The sequence below is a fragment of the Stomoxys calcitrans genome, chromosome 3 (assembly GCF_963082655.1).
Source record: "Stomoxys calcitrans chromosome 3, idStoCalc2.1, whole genome shotgun sequence".
In the NCBI taxonomy this organism is placed as follows: Eukaryota; Metazoa; Arthropoda; class Insecta; order Diptera; family Muscidae; genus Stomoxys; species Stomoxys calcitrans.
Genome location: NC_081554.1, coordinates 180,499,845 through 180,516,581, shown reverse-complemented (window position 1 = coordinate 180,516,581; position 16,737 = coordinate 180,499,845). Strand labels below are relative to the sequence as shown.

At 39.2% G+C, this 16,737-nt stretch overlaps 1 protein-coding gene across 6 annotated transcripts in view; it reads right to left on the bottom strand.

Annotated features, from left to right (window-relative positions):
- LOC106083188 (serine-rich adhesin for platelets) overlaps positions 1–16,737 on the bottom strand; it is a 536,175-nt gene that overhangs the window by 67,921 nt on the left and 451,517 nt on the right. For all 6 annotated transcript variants that reach the window (XM_059364645.1, XM_059364644.1, XM_059364647.1 and 3 more), the window contains 2 exons: positions 14,338–14,951; positions 14,073–14,273 (listed from right to left, as the gene is read on the bottom strand). In XM_059364645.1, coding sequence (XP_059220628.1) covers positions 14,073–14,273; positions 14,338–14,951 — 815 coding nt within the window. The remainder of the gene's footprint in view (positions 1–14,072; positions 14,274–14,337; positions 14,952–16,737) is intronic.

Below are 16,737 nucleotides of genomic sequence, written 5' to 3'. Positions count from 1 at the left end.
ATGTGAGTGTGTGTGTGTGTGTGTGCATTTGTACATATCCTTGTCAAATATCTAAACGTAACCAGTTTATTTTGTATACATGCCATGGCAATGCTATCGACTGCTAACAAACATCGGGGAACAGGATACATCCAAGTCCGTTTGTAGCAACAATTCTCAGGAGGCAAAATGTTACAAGGTAACAGGGTACAAAATGCATAGCCCACCGAGAGAGTGAGTGTTTGGTTCGTTTTTATGTCATTTCATTTGCCAAGTTTTCAAGTTATGTTGCATTGTAGCGTATCGTGTGGTGTATGAATGCGAATGTCCACAAACAGAAAATTTAATTTAAATTTTTGAAATTCTTAGTCATTCATTCGCTTCGTAGTTTTTGTTTATATACCAACACCATCACTATCGTTGACATTAGCTGTCACGTAGATTTGTAAAAAGTTTAAAAGTTTTTTGTCAGGATTTTAACTTATGGTTTATGAGATGATGGTTTACAAGTTATGGGTATTAAACACCAAGAAATGGAACACAAATTGAGTAGAAAACAACCAAATTTGTAAGTATCTGATAACAGTATGTAAAAAGGTCTATAGAAGTACAAAATCAGAAATAATACTTAAAAATCGGTGGATCAAAGTTTCATCGGAAATTTTTTTCACAGCCATTGTGGGAACATATCATACAGATCATTAACTGCTATCTGACCTTTGTTCTAGTTCAATGATAAAGGACCACCGTGGGGTATATTCATTTTGTCATTTTGTTTGCAACACCTTGAAATATGCACTTCCGACCCCATAAGGAATATACATTAGTGTCCCAAAAAAAAAAATTTTTTTTGAAACACACATCCTCTTATCTTTTTATACCCTCCACCATAGGATGGAGGTATACTAATTTCGTCATTCTGTTTGTAACTCCTCGAAATATTCGACTAAGACCCCATAAAATAAAGGGTGATTTTTTTGAGGTTAGGATTTTCATGCATTAGTATTTGACAGATCACGTGGGATTTCAGACATGGTGTCAAAGAGAAAGATGCTCAGTATGCTTTGACATTTCATCATGAATAGACTTACTAACGAGCAACGCTTGCAAATCATTGAATTTTATTACCAAAATCAGTGTTCGGTTCGAAATGTGTTCATTCACCGTAACGTTGCGTCCAACAGCTTCTTTGAAAAAATACGGTCCAATGATTCCACCAGCGTACAAACCACACCAAACAGTGCATTTTTCGGGATGCATGGGCAGTTCTTGAACGGCTTCTGGTTGCTCTTCACTCCAAATGCGGCAATTTTGCTTATTTACGTAGCCATTCAACCAGAAATGAGCCTCATCGCTGAACGGTGAATGAACACATTTCGAACCAAACACTGATTTTGGTAATAAAATTCAATGATTTGCAAGCGTTGCTCGTTAGTAAGTCTATTCATGATGAAATGTCAAAGCATACTGAGCATCTTTCTCTTTGACACCATGTCTGAAATCCCACGTGATCTGTCAAATACTAATGCATGAAAATCCTAACCTCAAAAAATCACCCTTTATATGTATTCTTGATCGTCATGACATTGTAAGTCGAACTAGCCATGTCCGTCCGTCTTTACCCTTAGATTTAGCCACATAAACTCCCTTGATTGTACACAATTAGAGTATAGTTATTGAACTACTTCTCATTAAAATGTTATATACTAGGTTAACTATTCTAGTATTGAATATGTATTGTTAACATTAAATTACTAGATGAGTGCAAACTCAGTCGTAATAAAACTGCATTAAAAAAAAAAAAAAAAAAAAAAAAAAAATGTCCGTCCGTCTGTCTGTCGAAGGAGTAAAGCTAGCCCCTTGAAATTTTGCACAAATACTTCTTATTAGCGTAGATCAGTTGGAATTGTAAATGGGCTATATCGGTCCACGTTTTGATATAGCTGCCGTATAAACCGATCAGGGATCTTGACTTCTTGAGCCGCTAGAGGGCACAGTTCTTATGAGATTTGGCTAAAATTTTGCATTAGGTGTTTTATTATGACTTCCAACAACTGTTCTAAGTATGGTTGAAATTGGTCCATAACCTGATATAGCTGTCATATAAACCGATCTGGGATCTAGATTTCTTGAGAGCCTCTAGAGGGCGCAATTATTATCCGATTTGGCTGAAATTTAGCATGAGGTGTTTTGTTATGACTCAAAACAACTGTACTAATAATAGTTCAAATCGGTCTATAATCTGATATAGCTGTCAGATAAACCGATCTGGGGTCTTGATTTCTTGAGCCACTAGAGGACGCAATTATTATCCGATTTGTCTGAAATTTAGCATGGGTGTTTTGTTATGACTCTCAACAACTGTGCTAAGAATAGTTCAAATCGGTCCATAATCTGATATAGCTGTCAGATAAACCGATCTGGGGTCTTGACTTCTTGAGCCACTAGAGGATGCAATTATTATCCGAAATTTTGCACAACGTGTTTTGTTATGACTTCCAACAACTGTGTTAAGAATAGTTCAAATCGGACTATAACCTGATATAGCTGCCATATAAACCGATCTGGGGTCTTGACTTCTTGAGCCACTAGAGGACGCAATTATTATCCGATTAGGCTCAAATTTTGCATGAGGTGTTTTGTTATAACTAACAACAACTGTGCTAAGAATAGTTCAAATCGGTCCATAACCTGATGTAGCCGCCACATAAATCGATATGGGATCTTGACTTCATGAGCCCCTGAAGGTCGAAAGTATTATCCGAATTGGCTGAAATTTTGTACAACTGCTACTTTCATGACCTTTAACATACGTGTCGAATATGACATGAATCGGTTTATAGCCTAAGACAGCTCCCCTATGCACCGATCTCCCTATTTTACTTCTTCAGTCCCTAAAGTGCGCAATTCTTACTAGACTTGGCTGAAATTTTATACAATGACTTCTACTATGTTCTCCAATATTCAGTTCAATGATGATCCGAAATGAACCATAACTTGATATAGTTCCAATAACATTGCAATTCTTTTCGTTTATCCTTCGTTTGCCTAAAAAGAAATACCGTGGCAAGAGCTCGACAAATGCGATCCATGGTGGAGGGTATATAAGATTCGGTCCGGTCGAACTTAGTACGCTATTATTTGTTTATTCTAAAAGCAAAATACAAAATATAGCAATAACCCGTGTTAAGCACCCGTAAGGGACACAGTTGAGAATTTGAAGTCTTAGAATGAAATTCGTAAAGAACCGATTATTACCAAAATTCATAATGTTCGTCTTTGAGCTAACAAAAACGAACGAAAAACCAACATCCGTATACAAAGGATTCTTGTACAGACGGACATGGCTAAGCCGAATCAGTACGGATTTCTGATTCGAAACGAACACAGCATCACACACACAGTAGTGGCCCCGAAGTGTAAAATTTCGGCCAAATCAGATAAAAATTGCGCCCTATAGTGGCTCAAGAAAAACAAGTAAAAATGCATTAGGTTCGACCGGGCCGAACTTTGGATACCCAACACCTAGGATATATATGTAAACCCCCTTTCGTCACAGTCGGGTGAATGCGGGATAACTTATGCACTCAAATTCGGCACGGACATTGAGTGGTCTAATTATTTTGTTGACCAAAAAATTAGTCTTTTTGGCAGCAATATCCAAATATAAACCGATGTGAACCATATAGGACACGGATATCGAAAACCCTAACATAAGTCACTGCGTCAAATTTCAACAAAATAGGATAATAAATGCGCTCATATTTTATTCAGATCACGAAAACTCATATACAAGTCACATTTTCAGACAATAAATTTGCTTTTTATGGGATTAAGACCCTAAATTGGAAGATTGGTCTATATGACAGCTATATCTAAATATAGTCCGATCTGAACTACATTTGGGCCATATGTTGGGAGGCCTAAGACTACTTACTACTTTTAAATTTGAGCGAAATCGGCTAAAAATTAAAGCATTTATGGGCATTAAAGTCTTTACCGGCAGATCGGCCTATATAGCAGGTATATCCAAAAATGGTCCGATTTGGCTCGTTCAAAAACTTAACCTGATCTGATCTAAACTGATCTGACTTATATTTTGGTCGGATATATTTGGTCGGAAAGCTTAAAACAACTTAATATTTAAAATTTTAATGAAACCGGGTAAGAAATAAAGCTTTTATAAGCTTCAAACCCTTAATCGCCATATCGGTCTATATGACAGCTATATCTAAATATAGTCCTATTTTTAACATATTTGGGTCAGATGACGGGTGGCTTAAAACAACTCACTGATTCAAATTTCAGAGAAATTGGGTAATAAATAATGGGTTCCAGACCCTTAAACGGCAGATCGGTCTATATGGCAGCTATATCCAAATATAGTTCGATCTGAACTAGAGGCTCAAGAAGTCAAGATCCACGATCAGTTTATATGGGAGTTACATATACAACAACAACACATTCCGTGGTTGCCCGAATCTCCGCGTACATGGCCGCATTATGGTCAGGCAGTCGAAAACAGACCTCAGTGCTTGGGTTCTCAGTGTAGACCCCCAGGCCTACTCTGTCCTCTTCTAGATGACAATATTAGAGTTCCGTCAATCCAAGATAATGCCGCTGCACTGCCTCATTCTCGACCCCAAGTGTCGTCACAAGAATCCGATTGGAAACCTCTTTCATTCTTTCCAAGTTTCCTATGTGCCGCTGGCAGCATTGCCTTGTGTTCGACCTCAAGTGTCTTCCGAATCCGAGAAATCCCATGAGAAACCTCTTGCATTCTTTCCAAGTTTCCTATCGGCGCCTCGATTATACTGACCTCAAGAGTCATCTCAGAAAGCCGATGAGAAACCTCTTCCAGGTTTCCTATCGGCGTCTCGATTATACCGCAATGGCATAACCTACTCCTGTGCTCTATCCCTTCTCCCATCGCTTTAAGACTCATAGCCGCAGTGGCTGCCTCAAACTTAATCTGCATATCTAAGGGTCGAATATTTAAAATGTCGTCTCTAGTGGGCGTGGTTCACATCGCTCTGCCTATGCCAAGACAACATGTTCTCTGTACCGGTTGTATTATCCGTACGTTGTACTTTTTTTCCATTGCAGTCCACCCAACTACTGAGGCTTAAGTAAGAATTAGTCTAATCGCGCTCCTGCAGAGCCAGTGGGCTATACTCGGATTATGAGCCTATTTCAAGACTGCGACCCGTCTACATAGTGCCAAACATCTGTGAGCCTTCTCGGTATGCTCCTGAGTGTCACAAATCGAATTCTGTTTCCTGTCCAAGACCAATCCTAAGTATTTGACAATGTCAGATATCATCGTTTGAGAGGTATTCTGTCATGTTAAAACTTCTCTACCAAGTGGTGTCTCATATCAATGAGTGCAGCCCGATTCAAGTTTAAGCTCAATGATAAGGGGCCTCCTTTTTATAGCCGAGTCCGAACGGCGTGCCGCAGTGCGACACCTCTTTGGAGAGAAATTTTTCATGGCATATTATCTCACAAATGTTGTCAGCATTAGAAGGGGAAGGTCACCGCTGAAATTTTTTTCTGTTGGTCTCGCCAGGATTCGAACCCAGGCGTTCAGCGTCATAGGCGGACATGCTAACCTCTGCGCTACGGTGGTCTAAATACGAGTATGCATCTTTTTCCGTTGTTAAGCACTGAAGTTATAGTAGGAACCAGTCTTAAAAGCCTCAGATTATTAGCTGCAAGCTCGTTCCGGTCCATCAGACCGATTACCGCGGAAACGTGATGTCCATTGGTTATTTGAAGGCGCCAATAACTCGCCTTGTAATATCGAGCATCATAGGCACTCAGTATTTAAACAAGAGTCGGTGCCGCCCGGCCTCTCACTGAGACTCTACCCTCGATACCGCTGATTGTGCGCGAGAGGAATTAATGTTTTTCCGCATGGAGCATGCTACTATCCCCAACCTGTAGACGCGCCCAGTACCTCCCAGCTATGCTTCTCGCAACTGTAGTCAGGCAATAATTAGAGTTAAGAGGAATATTTATACACTAATTTAAAAAATTTAGTATTTTAAAGGGTCAAAACATTAAGTACACTAAATAACACAATAAATAATAAAATTTTACTAAGCCAAGACATAAACCACAAAAACGAAAATATGTCATAAAACTAAAAACAATATAAACTAAAAATAAGAAATATAAATTAAATAAAAACTTACCTTAAATTGTAATGAAAATGAAAAGTTTTGAGTATGTTGGAGTGTGCGGTTGAAATCATAGCCAACCGAGAGAGTGAGTGTTTGGTTCGTTTTTATGTCATTTCATTTGCCAAGTTTTCAAGTTATGTTGCATTGTAGCGTGTCGTGTGGTGTATGAATGCGAATGTCCATAAACAGAAAATTTAATTTAAATTTTTGAAATTCTTAGTCATTCATTTGCTTGGTAGTTTTTGTTTATATAACAACACCATCACTATCGTTGACATTAGCTGTCACGTAGATTTGTAAAAAGTTTAAAAGTTTTTTGTCAGGATTTTAACTTATGGTTTATGAGATGATGGTTTACAAGTTATGGGTATTAAACACCAAGAAATGGAACACAAATTGAGTAGAAAACAACCAAATCTATAAGTATCTGATAACAGTATGTAAAAAGGTATATAGAAGTACAAAATCAGAAATAATACTTAAAAATCGGTGGATCAAAGTTTCATCGGAAATTTTTCCACAGCCATTGTGGGAACATATCATACAGATTATTAACTGCTATCGGACTTTTGTTCTAGTTCAATGATAAAGGACCACCCTTTTGGGGGTATATTCATTTTGTCATTTTGTTTGCAACACCTTGAAATATGCACTTCCGACCCTATAAGGAATATACATTAGAGTGTCCCAAAAAAAAAAATTTTTTTTGAAACACACATCCTCTTATCTTTTTATACCCTCCACCATAGGATGAAGGTATACTAATTTCGTCATTCTGTTTGTAACTCCTCGAAATATTCGTCTAAGACCCCATAAAGTATATATATTCTTGATCGTCATGACATTTTACGTCGAACTAACCATGTCCGTCCGTCTGTCCGTCCATCCGTTTGTCTGTCGATGGAGTAAAGCTAGCCCCTTGAAATTTTGCATAAATACTTCTTATTAGCGTAGATCAGTTGAAATTGTAAATGGGCTATATCGGTCCACGTTTTGATATAGCTGCCGTATAAACCGATCAGGGATCTTGACTTCTTGAGCCGCTAGAGGGCACAATTCTTATGAGATTTGGCTAAAATTTTGCATTAGGTGTTTCATTATGACTTCCAACAACTGTCCTAAGTATGGTTGAAATTGGTCCATAACCTGATATAGCTGTCATATAAACCGATCTGGGATCTAGATTTCTTGAGAGCCTCTAGAGGGCGCAATTATTATCCGATTTGGCTGAAATTTAGCATGAGGTGTTTTGTTATGACTCAAAACAACTGTACTAATAATAGTTCAAATCGGTCTATAATCTGATATAGCTGTCAGATAAACCGATCTGGGGTCTTGATTTCTTGAGCCACTAGAGGACGCAATTATTATCCGATTTGTCTGAAATTTAGCATGGGTGTTTTGTTATGACTCTCAACAACTGTGCTAAGAATAGTTCAAATCGGTCCATAATCTGATATAGCTGTCAGATAAACCGATCTGGGGTCTTGACTTCTTGAGCCACTAGAGGATGCAATTATTATCCGAAATTTTGCACAACGTGTTTTGTTATGACTTCCAACAACTGTGTTAAGAATAGTTCAAATCGGACTATAACCTGATATAGCTGCCATATAAACCGATCTGGGGTCTTGACTTCTTGAGCCACTAGAGGACGCAATTATTATCCGATTAGGCTCAAATTTTGCATGAGGTGTTTTGTTGTAACTAACAACAACTGTGCTAAGAATAGTTCAAATCGGTCCATAACCTGATGTAGCCGCCACATAAATCGATATGGGATCTTGACTTCATGAGCCCCTGAAGGTCGAAAGTATTATCCGAATTGGCTGAAATTTTGTACAACTGCTACTTTCATGACCTTTAACATACGTGTCGAATATGGCATGAATCGGTTTATAGCCTAATACAGCTCCTCTATGAAACCGATCTCCCTATTTTACTTTTTCAGTCCCTAAAGTGCGCAATTTTTACTAGATTTGGCTGAAATTTTAAACAATGACTTCTACTATGTTCTCCAATATTCAGTTCAATGATGGTCCGCAACAAACCATAACTTGATATAGTTCCAATAACATAGCAATTACTTTCGTTTATCCTTCGCTTGCCTAAAAAGAAATACCGTGGCAAGAGTTGGACAAGTGCGATCCATGGTGGAGGGTATAAAAGATTCGGTCCGGCCGAACTTAGCACGCTTTTATTTGTTTATTCTAAAAGCAAAATACAAAATATAGCAATAACCCGTGTTAAGCACCCGTAAGGGACACAGTTGAGAATTTGAAGTCTTAGAATGAAATTCGGAAAGAACCGAATATTACCAAAATTCATAATGTTCGTCTTTGAGCTAACAAAAACGAACGAAAGACCAACATCCGTATACACAGGATTCTTGTACAGACGGACATGGCTAAGCCGAATCAGTACGGATTTCTGATGCGAAACGAACACTGCATCACACACACAGTAGTGGCCCCGAAGTGTAAAATTTCGGCCAAATCGGATAAGAATTGCGCCCTATAGTGGCTCAAGAAAAACAAGTAAAAATGCATTAAGTTCGACCGGGCCGAACTTTGGATACCCACCACCTAGGATATATATGTAAACCCCCTTTCGTCACAGTCGGGTTAAAGCCGGATAACTTATGCTCTCAAATTCGGCACGGACATTGAGTGGTCTAACAATTTTGTTGACCAAAATATTGGTCTTTTTGGCAGCAATATCCAAATATAAACCGATCTAAACCATATAGAACACAGATATCGAAAAACCTAACATAAGTCACTGCGTCAAATTTCAACGAAGTAGGATAATAAATGTGCTTTTTATTGGGCCAAAATTTTAAATCGAGATATCGTTCTATATGGCAGCTATAACTAAATCTGGACTGATCTGGACCAAACAATGATATAGTCACCATCCGATTTTATTATAACTCCACTACTATATCCGTAGTTACATCTTAATAAGAGCTGATCTCGCTCATATTTTATTCAGATCACGAGAACTCGTATACAAGTCACATTTTCAGACAATAAATTTGCTTTTTTGGAAGATTGGTCTATATGACAGCTATATCTAAATATAGTCCGATCTGAACTACATTTGGGCCATATGTTGGGAGGCCTAAGACTACTCACTACTTTTAAATTTCAGCGAAATCGGCTAAAAATTAAAGCATTTATGGGCATTTGACTCTTTACCGGCAGATCGGCCTATATAGCAGGTATATCCAAAAATGGTCCGATTTGGCTCGTTCAGAAACTTAACCTGATCTGATCTAAACTGATCTGACTTATATTTTGTTCGGAAAGCTTAAAACAACTTAATATTTAAAATTTTAATGAAACCGGGTAAGAAATAAAGCTTTTATAAACTTCAAACCCTTAATCGGTATATCGGTCTATATGACAGCTATATCTAAATATAGTCCTATTTTTAACATATTTGGGTCAGATGACGGGTGGCTTAAAACGACTCACTGATTCAAATTTCAGAGAAATTGGGCAATAAATAATGGGTTCCAGACCCTTAAACGGCAGATCGGTCTATATGGCAGCTATATCCAAATATAGTTCGATCTGAACTAGAGGCTCAAGAAGTCAAGATCCAGGATCAGTTTATATGGGAGTTACATAAACAACAACAACAACGCATTCCTTGGTTGCCCGAATCTCCGCCTACATGACCGCATTATGGTCAGGCAATCGAAAACAGACCTCAGTGCTTGGGTTCTCAGTGTAGACCCCAGGCCTACTCTGTCCTCTTCTAGATGACAATATTAGAGTTCCGTCAATCCAAGATAATGCCGCTGCACTGCCTCACTCTCGACCCCAAGAGCCGTCACAAGATATCGATTGGAAACCTCTTTCATTCTTTCAAGTTTCCTATGTACCTCTTCCGAATCCGAGAAATCCGATGAGAAACCTCTTGCATTCTTTCCAAGTTTCCTATCGGCGCCCCGATTATACTGACCTCAAGAGTCATCTCAGAAATCCGATGAGAAACCTCTTCCAGGTTTCCTATCGGCGCCTCGATTATACCGCAATGGTATCACCTGCTCCTATGCTCTATCCCTTCTCCCAACGCTTTAAGACCCATAGCCGCAGTGGCTGCCTCAAACTTAATCTGCATATCTAAGGGTCGAATATCAAGAATGTCAGTGCTTTACGCCAAGACAACATGTTCTCTGAACCGGTTGTATTATTATCCTTGCACTGTATTATTTTATTATCCTTGCACTATTTTCTCCATTGCAGTCCACCAAACTACTAAGGCTTAAGTAAGAATGAGTCTAATCGCGCTCCTGTAGACCCAGTGGACTATACTCGGATTTTGACTTCATATCGAGACTGCGACCCGTCTACATAGTACCTAACATCTGTGAGCCTCCTCTGTACGCTTCTAAGTGTTACACTTCGAATTCAGTTTCCTGTCCAAGATCAATCCTAAGTATTTGACCATGTCCGATATTAAAATCATTCTATTGAGAAAAGGTGGTGTGTCAAATCCCGGCGGGAACATCAACAAAATTTTCAACGGTGGTTATCCCCTTACTAATGCTGGCTACATTTGTAAGGTATCCTGCCATGTTAAAACTTCTCTACTAGGTGGTGTCGCTATACACAACGACGTTCGAACTCGACATAAAAAGGAGGCCCCTTAAAAGTAGGCTCCTTAAAAGCGTATGCTGATGACGTGGCAATTCCGACTAGGGGAAAGTTTCCCAGCACTCTTAACAGATATACTTCAGGAAGCTCTACGTGCAACAGCAAAGTAGGTTACCGAAAGTGGTCTGGGTATAAATCCGTGCAAGACAGAAGTAGTTATTTTCAGCCGGAGATACAAGTTGCCTACGGTGGAACCTGTCTCCTTGGGTGGAGAGAATGTTCCATTTACAGAAAGCGCAAAATACATGGGTGTTTTTCTGGACAGGAAACTGAACTTTAGATCCAAATTTTTGGAAAGGGCAAGAAGGGCAATTCTTGCCCTATACACCTGCAAGAGGGCCATTGGTATAAGTTGGGGATTTAGACCGCGTGTCATGCATTGGGTATATACTGCAGTTGTCACATCTGTTATGCTATATGGCGCTGTGGTCTGGTGGACGGCACTTCAAAAGTCTACCTACTTCTCAATACTTAACCGGATCCAAAAGATGGCTTGTTTGTGCATCACAGCCACACTGGGGACGACACCATCTGATGCACTGAATTTAATGCTACATCTTATGCCTCTGGACATTGTGACTACCCAAATTGCGGCGACCACTGCCGTGTGGTTAAGAGAGCTTTCTCATTGGTCATGTGGCGGCTACGGACACTGTGTTATCCTTGATATTTGAACTACGATATCCCTGGTAACAGAAGTTACATAAACATCTATACGGATGGTTCCAAACTAAACGACCAGGCGGGTTTTAGGCTGTACACTAAAGATCTAGAACTGGTCATATCGAAGAGGCTACCCGACCACTGCAGTGTGTATCAAGCAGAGATCCTTGCAATTAAGGAAGTGGCGGAATGGCTAAGATATAATGTCATGACGACTATTGGCATAAATATCTTCTCAGACAGCCAGGCAGCCATTAAATCCCTGAAGAACGTTTTTCTGAACACAAAAACCGCCCTCAAAACTTATGTGGCCTAATCTAGAACTGAAGAGGTCTACTGCTTTGCTGTCATTGGCTAGAACAGACTTCTTAATCGTTGTGTCCGTCATGACAGGTCACTGTCTAATCGAAAAACTTGCTGACAGACAGAAGGTTGCCAGCAACGACTTTTGCAGAAGCTGTAGATACATCGAGGAAGAAGAGACTAGAACAATTTGTGTGTGTGTATGCCGCACTAGCAGTTAGAAGGAGTTCCACTTTATTTGAGATCCTGCAAGATTTTGGGCTTTTTAAGGCGATCTGGATGTTTCAACGGTAGGAACTTGAAGGCATCTTCCTTCGTCTGTTCCTGTGGTATCACAATGGACGAAAACGTCTAAGTGAGACTACCACTTAAACGTAACCTATCATTAAACTTAAACTTTAATCGGACTGCATTCATCGATATGAGAGAAGTATCCCCTGTTCCTTCATGGAATGTTCATGGGAAATTTATTAGTATATGACGTTTTTGACGATTACAACTTTTTGGCAATCGAAAACCAAAAAAACCGACGTACAGATCATCTCCGAGCATGGGTGAGTCAATACTTGGTTCGTGGACTAAACTATTCAATGGAGCGGGGAATGGAATGCATGGAGCCTTTATTCTTGTAAGGAGTAGTCTAAATACGAGTAAATGCAAATTTTTCCCATGAACATTCCACTAAGGAACAGGGGCAAATTTCTCACCTATCAATGAGTGCAGTCCGATTCAAGTTTAATCTCAATGATAAGGGGCCTGCTTTTTATAGCCGAGTCCGAACGGCGTGCCGCAGTGCATAGTACCAGTTTCATGGCATAGTTCCTCACAAATGTTGCCAGTATAAGGAGGGGAAGGCCACCGTTGAAAATATTTTTCTGATGGTCTCGTCAGGATTCGAACCCAGGCGTTCAGCGTCATAGGAGGATATGCTAACCTCTGCGCTACGGTGGTCTAAATACGAGTATGCATCTTTTTCCGTTATAGTAGGAGCCAGTCTTAAGAAGCTCAGATTATTGGCTGCAAGCTCGTTCCGGTCCATCAGACCGATTGCCGCAGGAACGTGATGGCCATTGGTTATTCAAGGCGCCAATAACTCACCTTGCAATATCGAGCATCATAGGTATTCAGTATTTAAGCAAGTGTCGGTGCCGGCCGGCCTCTCACTGAGACTCTACACTCGATACCGCTGATTGTCCACGACAGCAATTACTGTTACTCCGCATAAAGCATGCTACTATCCCCAACCTGTAGATGCGCCCAATACCTCCCAGCTAAGCTTCTCGCAACTATAGTCAGGCAAAAATCCGAGTTAAGGGGAATCTTACATACCATTTATACACTAAATTAAAAAATTTAATATCTTAAAGGGTCAAAACATTTAGTACACGAAATAACACAATAAATAATAAAATTTTACTAAGCCAAGACATAAACCACAAAAAGAAAATATGTCATAAAACTAAAAACAATTTAAACTAAAAATAAGAAATATTATTAAAATAAAAACTTACCTTAAATTGTAATGAAAATGAAAAGTTTTGAGTATGTTGGAGTGTGCGGTTGAAATCATACGGCTCATATGTACAAAAAAAAGACGGATGTAGGCCACACCCCCCAAAAAACAAGGGCGTGGAGAGAGAACATCCAGATTATAAAGGAAAACTAACAATCAAATACAAAATCAAATCAACTCTTCGTTGTGGGTGATGTTGGGAAGTGGTGGTGAAGGTGGTGATCGAGGTGGTGGCAGGTGCATTAAGTTGTAACAACTCAAATCTATTTTTATCTTCAGAGTCTAAGAAATTTAAAAGGTGCGCACAAATGTAGATGACAAACCCAAAAAAGGATTAGAACGTAAAAATAGAATCCTGCAAAGGATTCATAAATAGCTAAAGGGGGGGAAAAGAAGAAGTAGAGAGAAAAGAAAATGAATAAATCAAGAAAGAAACCAAAAGTGTGCAAACAATTTGAAAGCGTAACTGAAACAGCACTTACGCACTTAGGAATATACAAAAAAGAGACACAACATAAAATTCTAATTTCGGTTGTTGCATAAGCTAAGCATCTATACAGAGAGAAGGTTTTGAACCTCCACAAAATTGCCAGAAATTTTTATAGATTTCTTTTTTTTTTTTGATTTTAAGGAAGGCTAGGAAGCTGTTTGAAGGTTAGTTAGATAGGTAGGTTGGTGTTTGAATTTCTAATTTTTGGGTTGGTGCTTTCGCAAACAAAAGCTTTCGGTCATAACAAAAGCTGGCCTTGTATACCAGCCTACCTCGAATTTGGACTCGTTGATCTACTGCGCTGTTGATTTGTTTGATCGTTGACATAATGTACAATGGCCGAAGTGACTTCCTTTATGGAAGACTGTATCTCCGGGGTGACAGGTTGCAGTTTACGATTGGCCGCCGTTTGGCCAGGGGTATTGGTTGTGGGTGATGTGCGCTGCTGTTGTGACAACAAAGATGAGGCCAATCTGTAAAAGAAATGTTAAACCATAAGTAAAAAGTTTATCAATGTTTAAAGCCTGGTCAACTCACCTCTCATGTGCTGTTCTTTGTGATAATTTCTCTTGACTTCTCCATCCCAAATAGGGTTGACGCATTGAATTCCTTATTACACTACTGTGACCGCTATTCACCGATATAAAGCTCGAATTGATGGGGCCACCACGTGAAAAGGAACCCCTCTGTGAGACACTGGGTGATGTTTGCGACGAGTTCAAATGTGAGGTGGACCACCTTGAGAAGGCTCCACCACTAGCACCAGTGCCGGCTCCCGAGTGTCCCACACCCACACCACCATGATGATGTGTTTGTGGCCCATGACCACTTGCACTCTGGCCACCATGATGACTGTGTGCCGAGGGACTTAACAGCAAAGGACTACGATCGGAACGCTGTGAACCCAGCGAACTGAGTGATGTGGTCTTTGAGTTAAGGCCAGCCCAACGGCCAGAATCCTGGGTACGTTTGCGGGTGAAGTTGCCAGGTTTATAGCCGCCAGTGCCGGCACCATCGGGCGATTTTTGATTGTATTGCCTAAACCAGTCGGGTATGTTGAGACGTTGCAGTGAGGCTTGTATGCGCAATTGGTGTTCACTTAAGGCGGCCGGATTGTGATCGTGGGATTTTTGAAGCTCATTTTCAGGAGGCTGTAAAAAGAAAACAAAAAAAAAATTCATTAACAAAACGCTTACAAAAAATTTTCATAAAATTTAATAATAAAAAAAAATTACAAAATTTCTGTAGACATAAAATGTATTTAAATAAAATTTTGACACAATTTCTAAGAAAAAAAAATTGAGAAAATATTTTTTTTATAAATTTTATTTAATTTTTAAAAAATATTTACAATTATTATTTTAAAGGAGTAGTATGCACAAATGTTGTAACTATATAAGGCCTTGTTTGGCTTAGTTATTCAATCAACAAATTAAATAAATTATTTTATAGAAATAAAAAAGTAACCAATTGTCATATAGCTGTTGATCATTTCGACAAAAAAAATGTATCTACTACACCCCAAACAAGAACATCATCAAACAATATCATAAACTTTTGGCAACAAATTGTAATTTCTGGTGCATGTATAGAAATAAAAAGTAAAAGTTCGGCCGGGCCGAATTTTATATACCCTCCACCAGGATCGCATTTGTCAAGTTCTTTGGCCGATATCTCTTAATAGACAAGCAAAGGATAATGTATAAGAATTGCTATACTATTTCAGTTATACCAAGTTATGAACCGATTGGGGCCATAGTTGGTTTGGCTGTTGGAGACCAAAATAAAATTCATTGCGCAAAATTTCAGCCAAATCGGATAAGAATTGCGCCCTCTAGCGGCTGAAGAAGTCAAGCTACGAGATCGGTTTATAAAATTAGGAGATCTGTTTATATGGCAGCTGTATCTGGTTATGGACCGATTCAGGCCATATTAAACAAGTATATTAAAGGTCATACAAGAAGTAGTTGTGCAAAATTTCAGCCAAATCGGATAATAATTGCGCCCTCTAGCGGCTCAAGAAGTCAAGATCCGAAATCGGTTTATATGGGAGCTTCATCAGGTTATGAACCGATTTAGACCATACTTGGCATAGTTATTGACGGCTAAACTAAAACACTTCGTGCTAAATTTCAACCAAATCCTATAATAATAGCGCCCTCTACCGGCCCAAGAATCAAGATCCGAAATCGATTTATATGGAAGCTATATCAGGTTATGAACCGATTTGAACCACACTTGGCGCAGTTGTTAGAAGTTAAAACAAAACGCTTACAAATAATAATAACTGCGCCCTCTAGCGGCTGAAGAGGTTAAGACCCGATATCGGTTTATATGGCGGCTACATCACGTTATGAATTGAAATCTGATAATAACCGTGCCCTCTATCGGCTCAAGAAGTCAAGATCAGAAATCGGTTTATATGGGACCTATATAAGATTATGAATCGATTTGGACCATACTTGGTACAGTTGTTGATGGTCAAACTAGAATACTTTATGCAAAATTTTAGCCCAATCGGATAATAATGACGATGTCTAGAGGCTCACGAAGTCCAGATTCAAGATTTGATTATATGGGAGATGTATCAGGTTATAAACTGATTTGAATCATACTTGGTGTATGCCAAATCGTATAATAATTGTACCCCCTAGAGGCTGAAGAAGTCAAGATCCGATATCGGTTTATATGGCCGCTATACCAAAATATGGACCCCCTATGGCCGATTTATAAGTCCAAACACTTAGCTTTATTCCTTCGAATGTTAGAGTGCTTTCGACAGACAGACGGACGGACAAACAGACGGACATGGCTAGAGAATACGAAACCTTTTTTAAAAATTCTGGGTCTATTCCCAGACGGGTCAAATATGCCTAAGTGGGACTGAAATAAAAGGAAAATAAAAAACTAACACAAAAATTGTCGATCGATTACCGA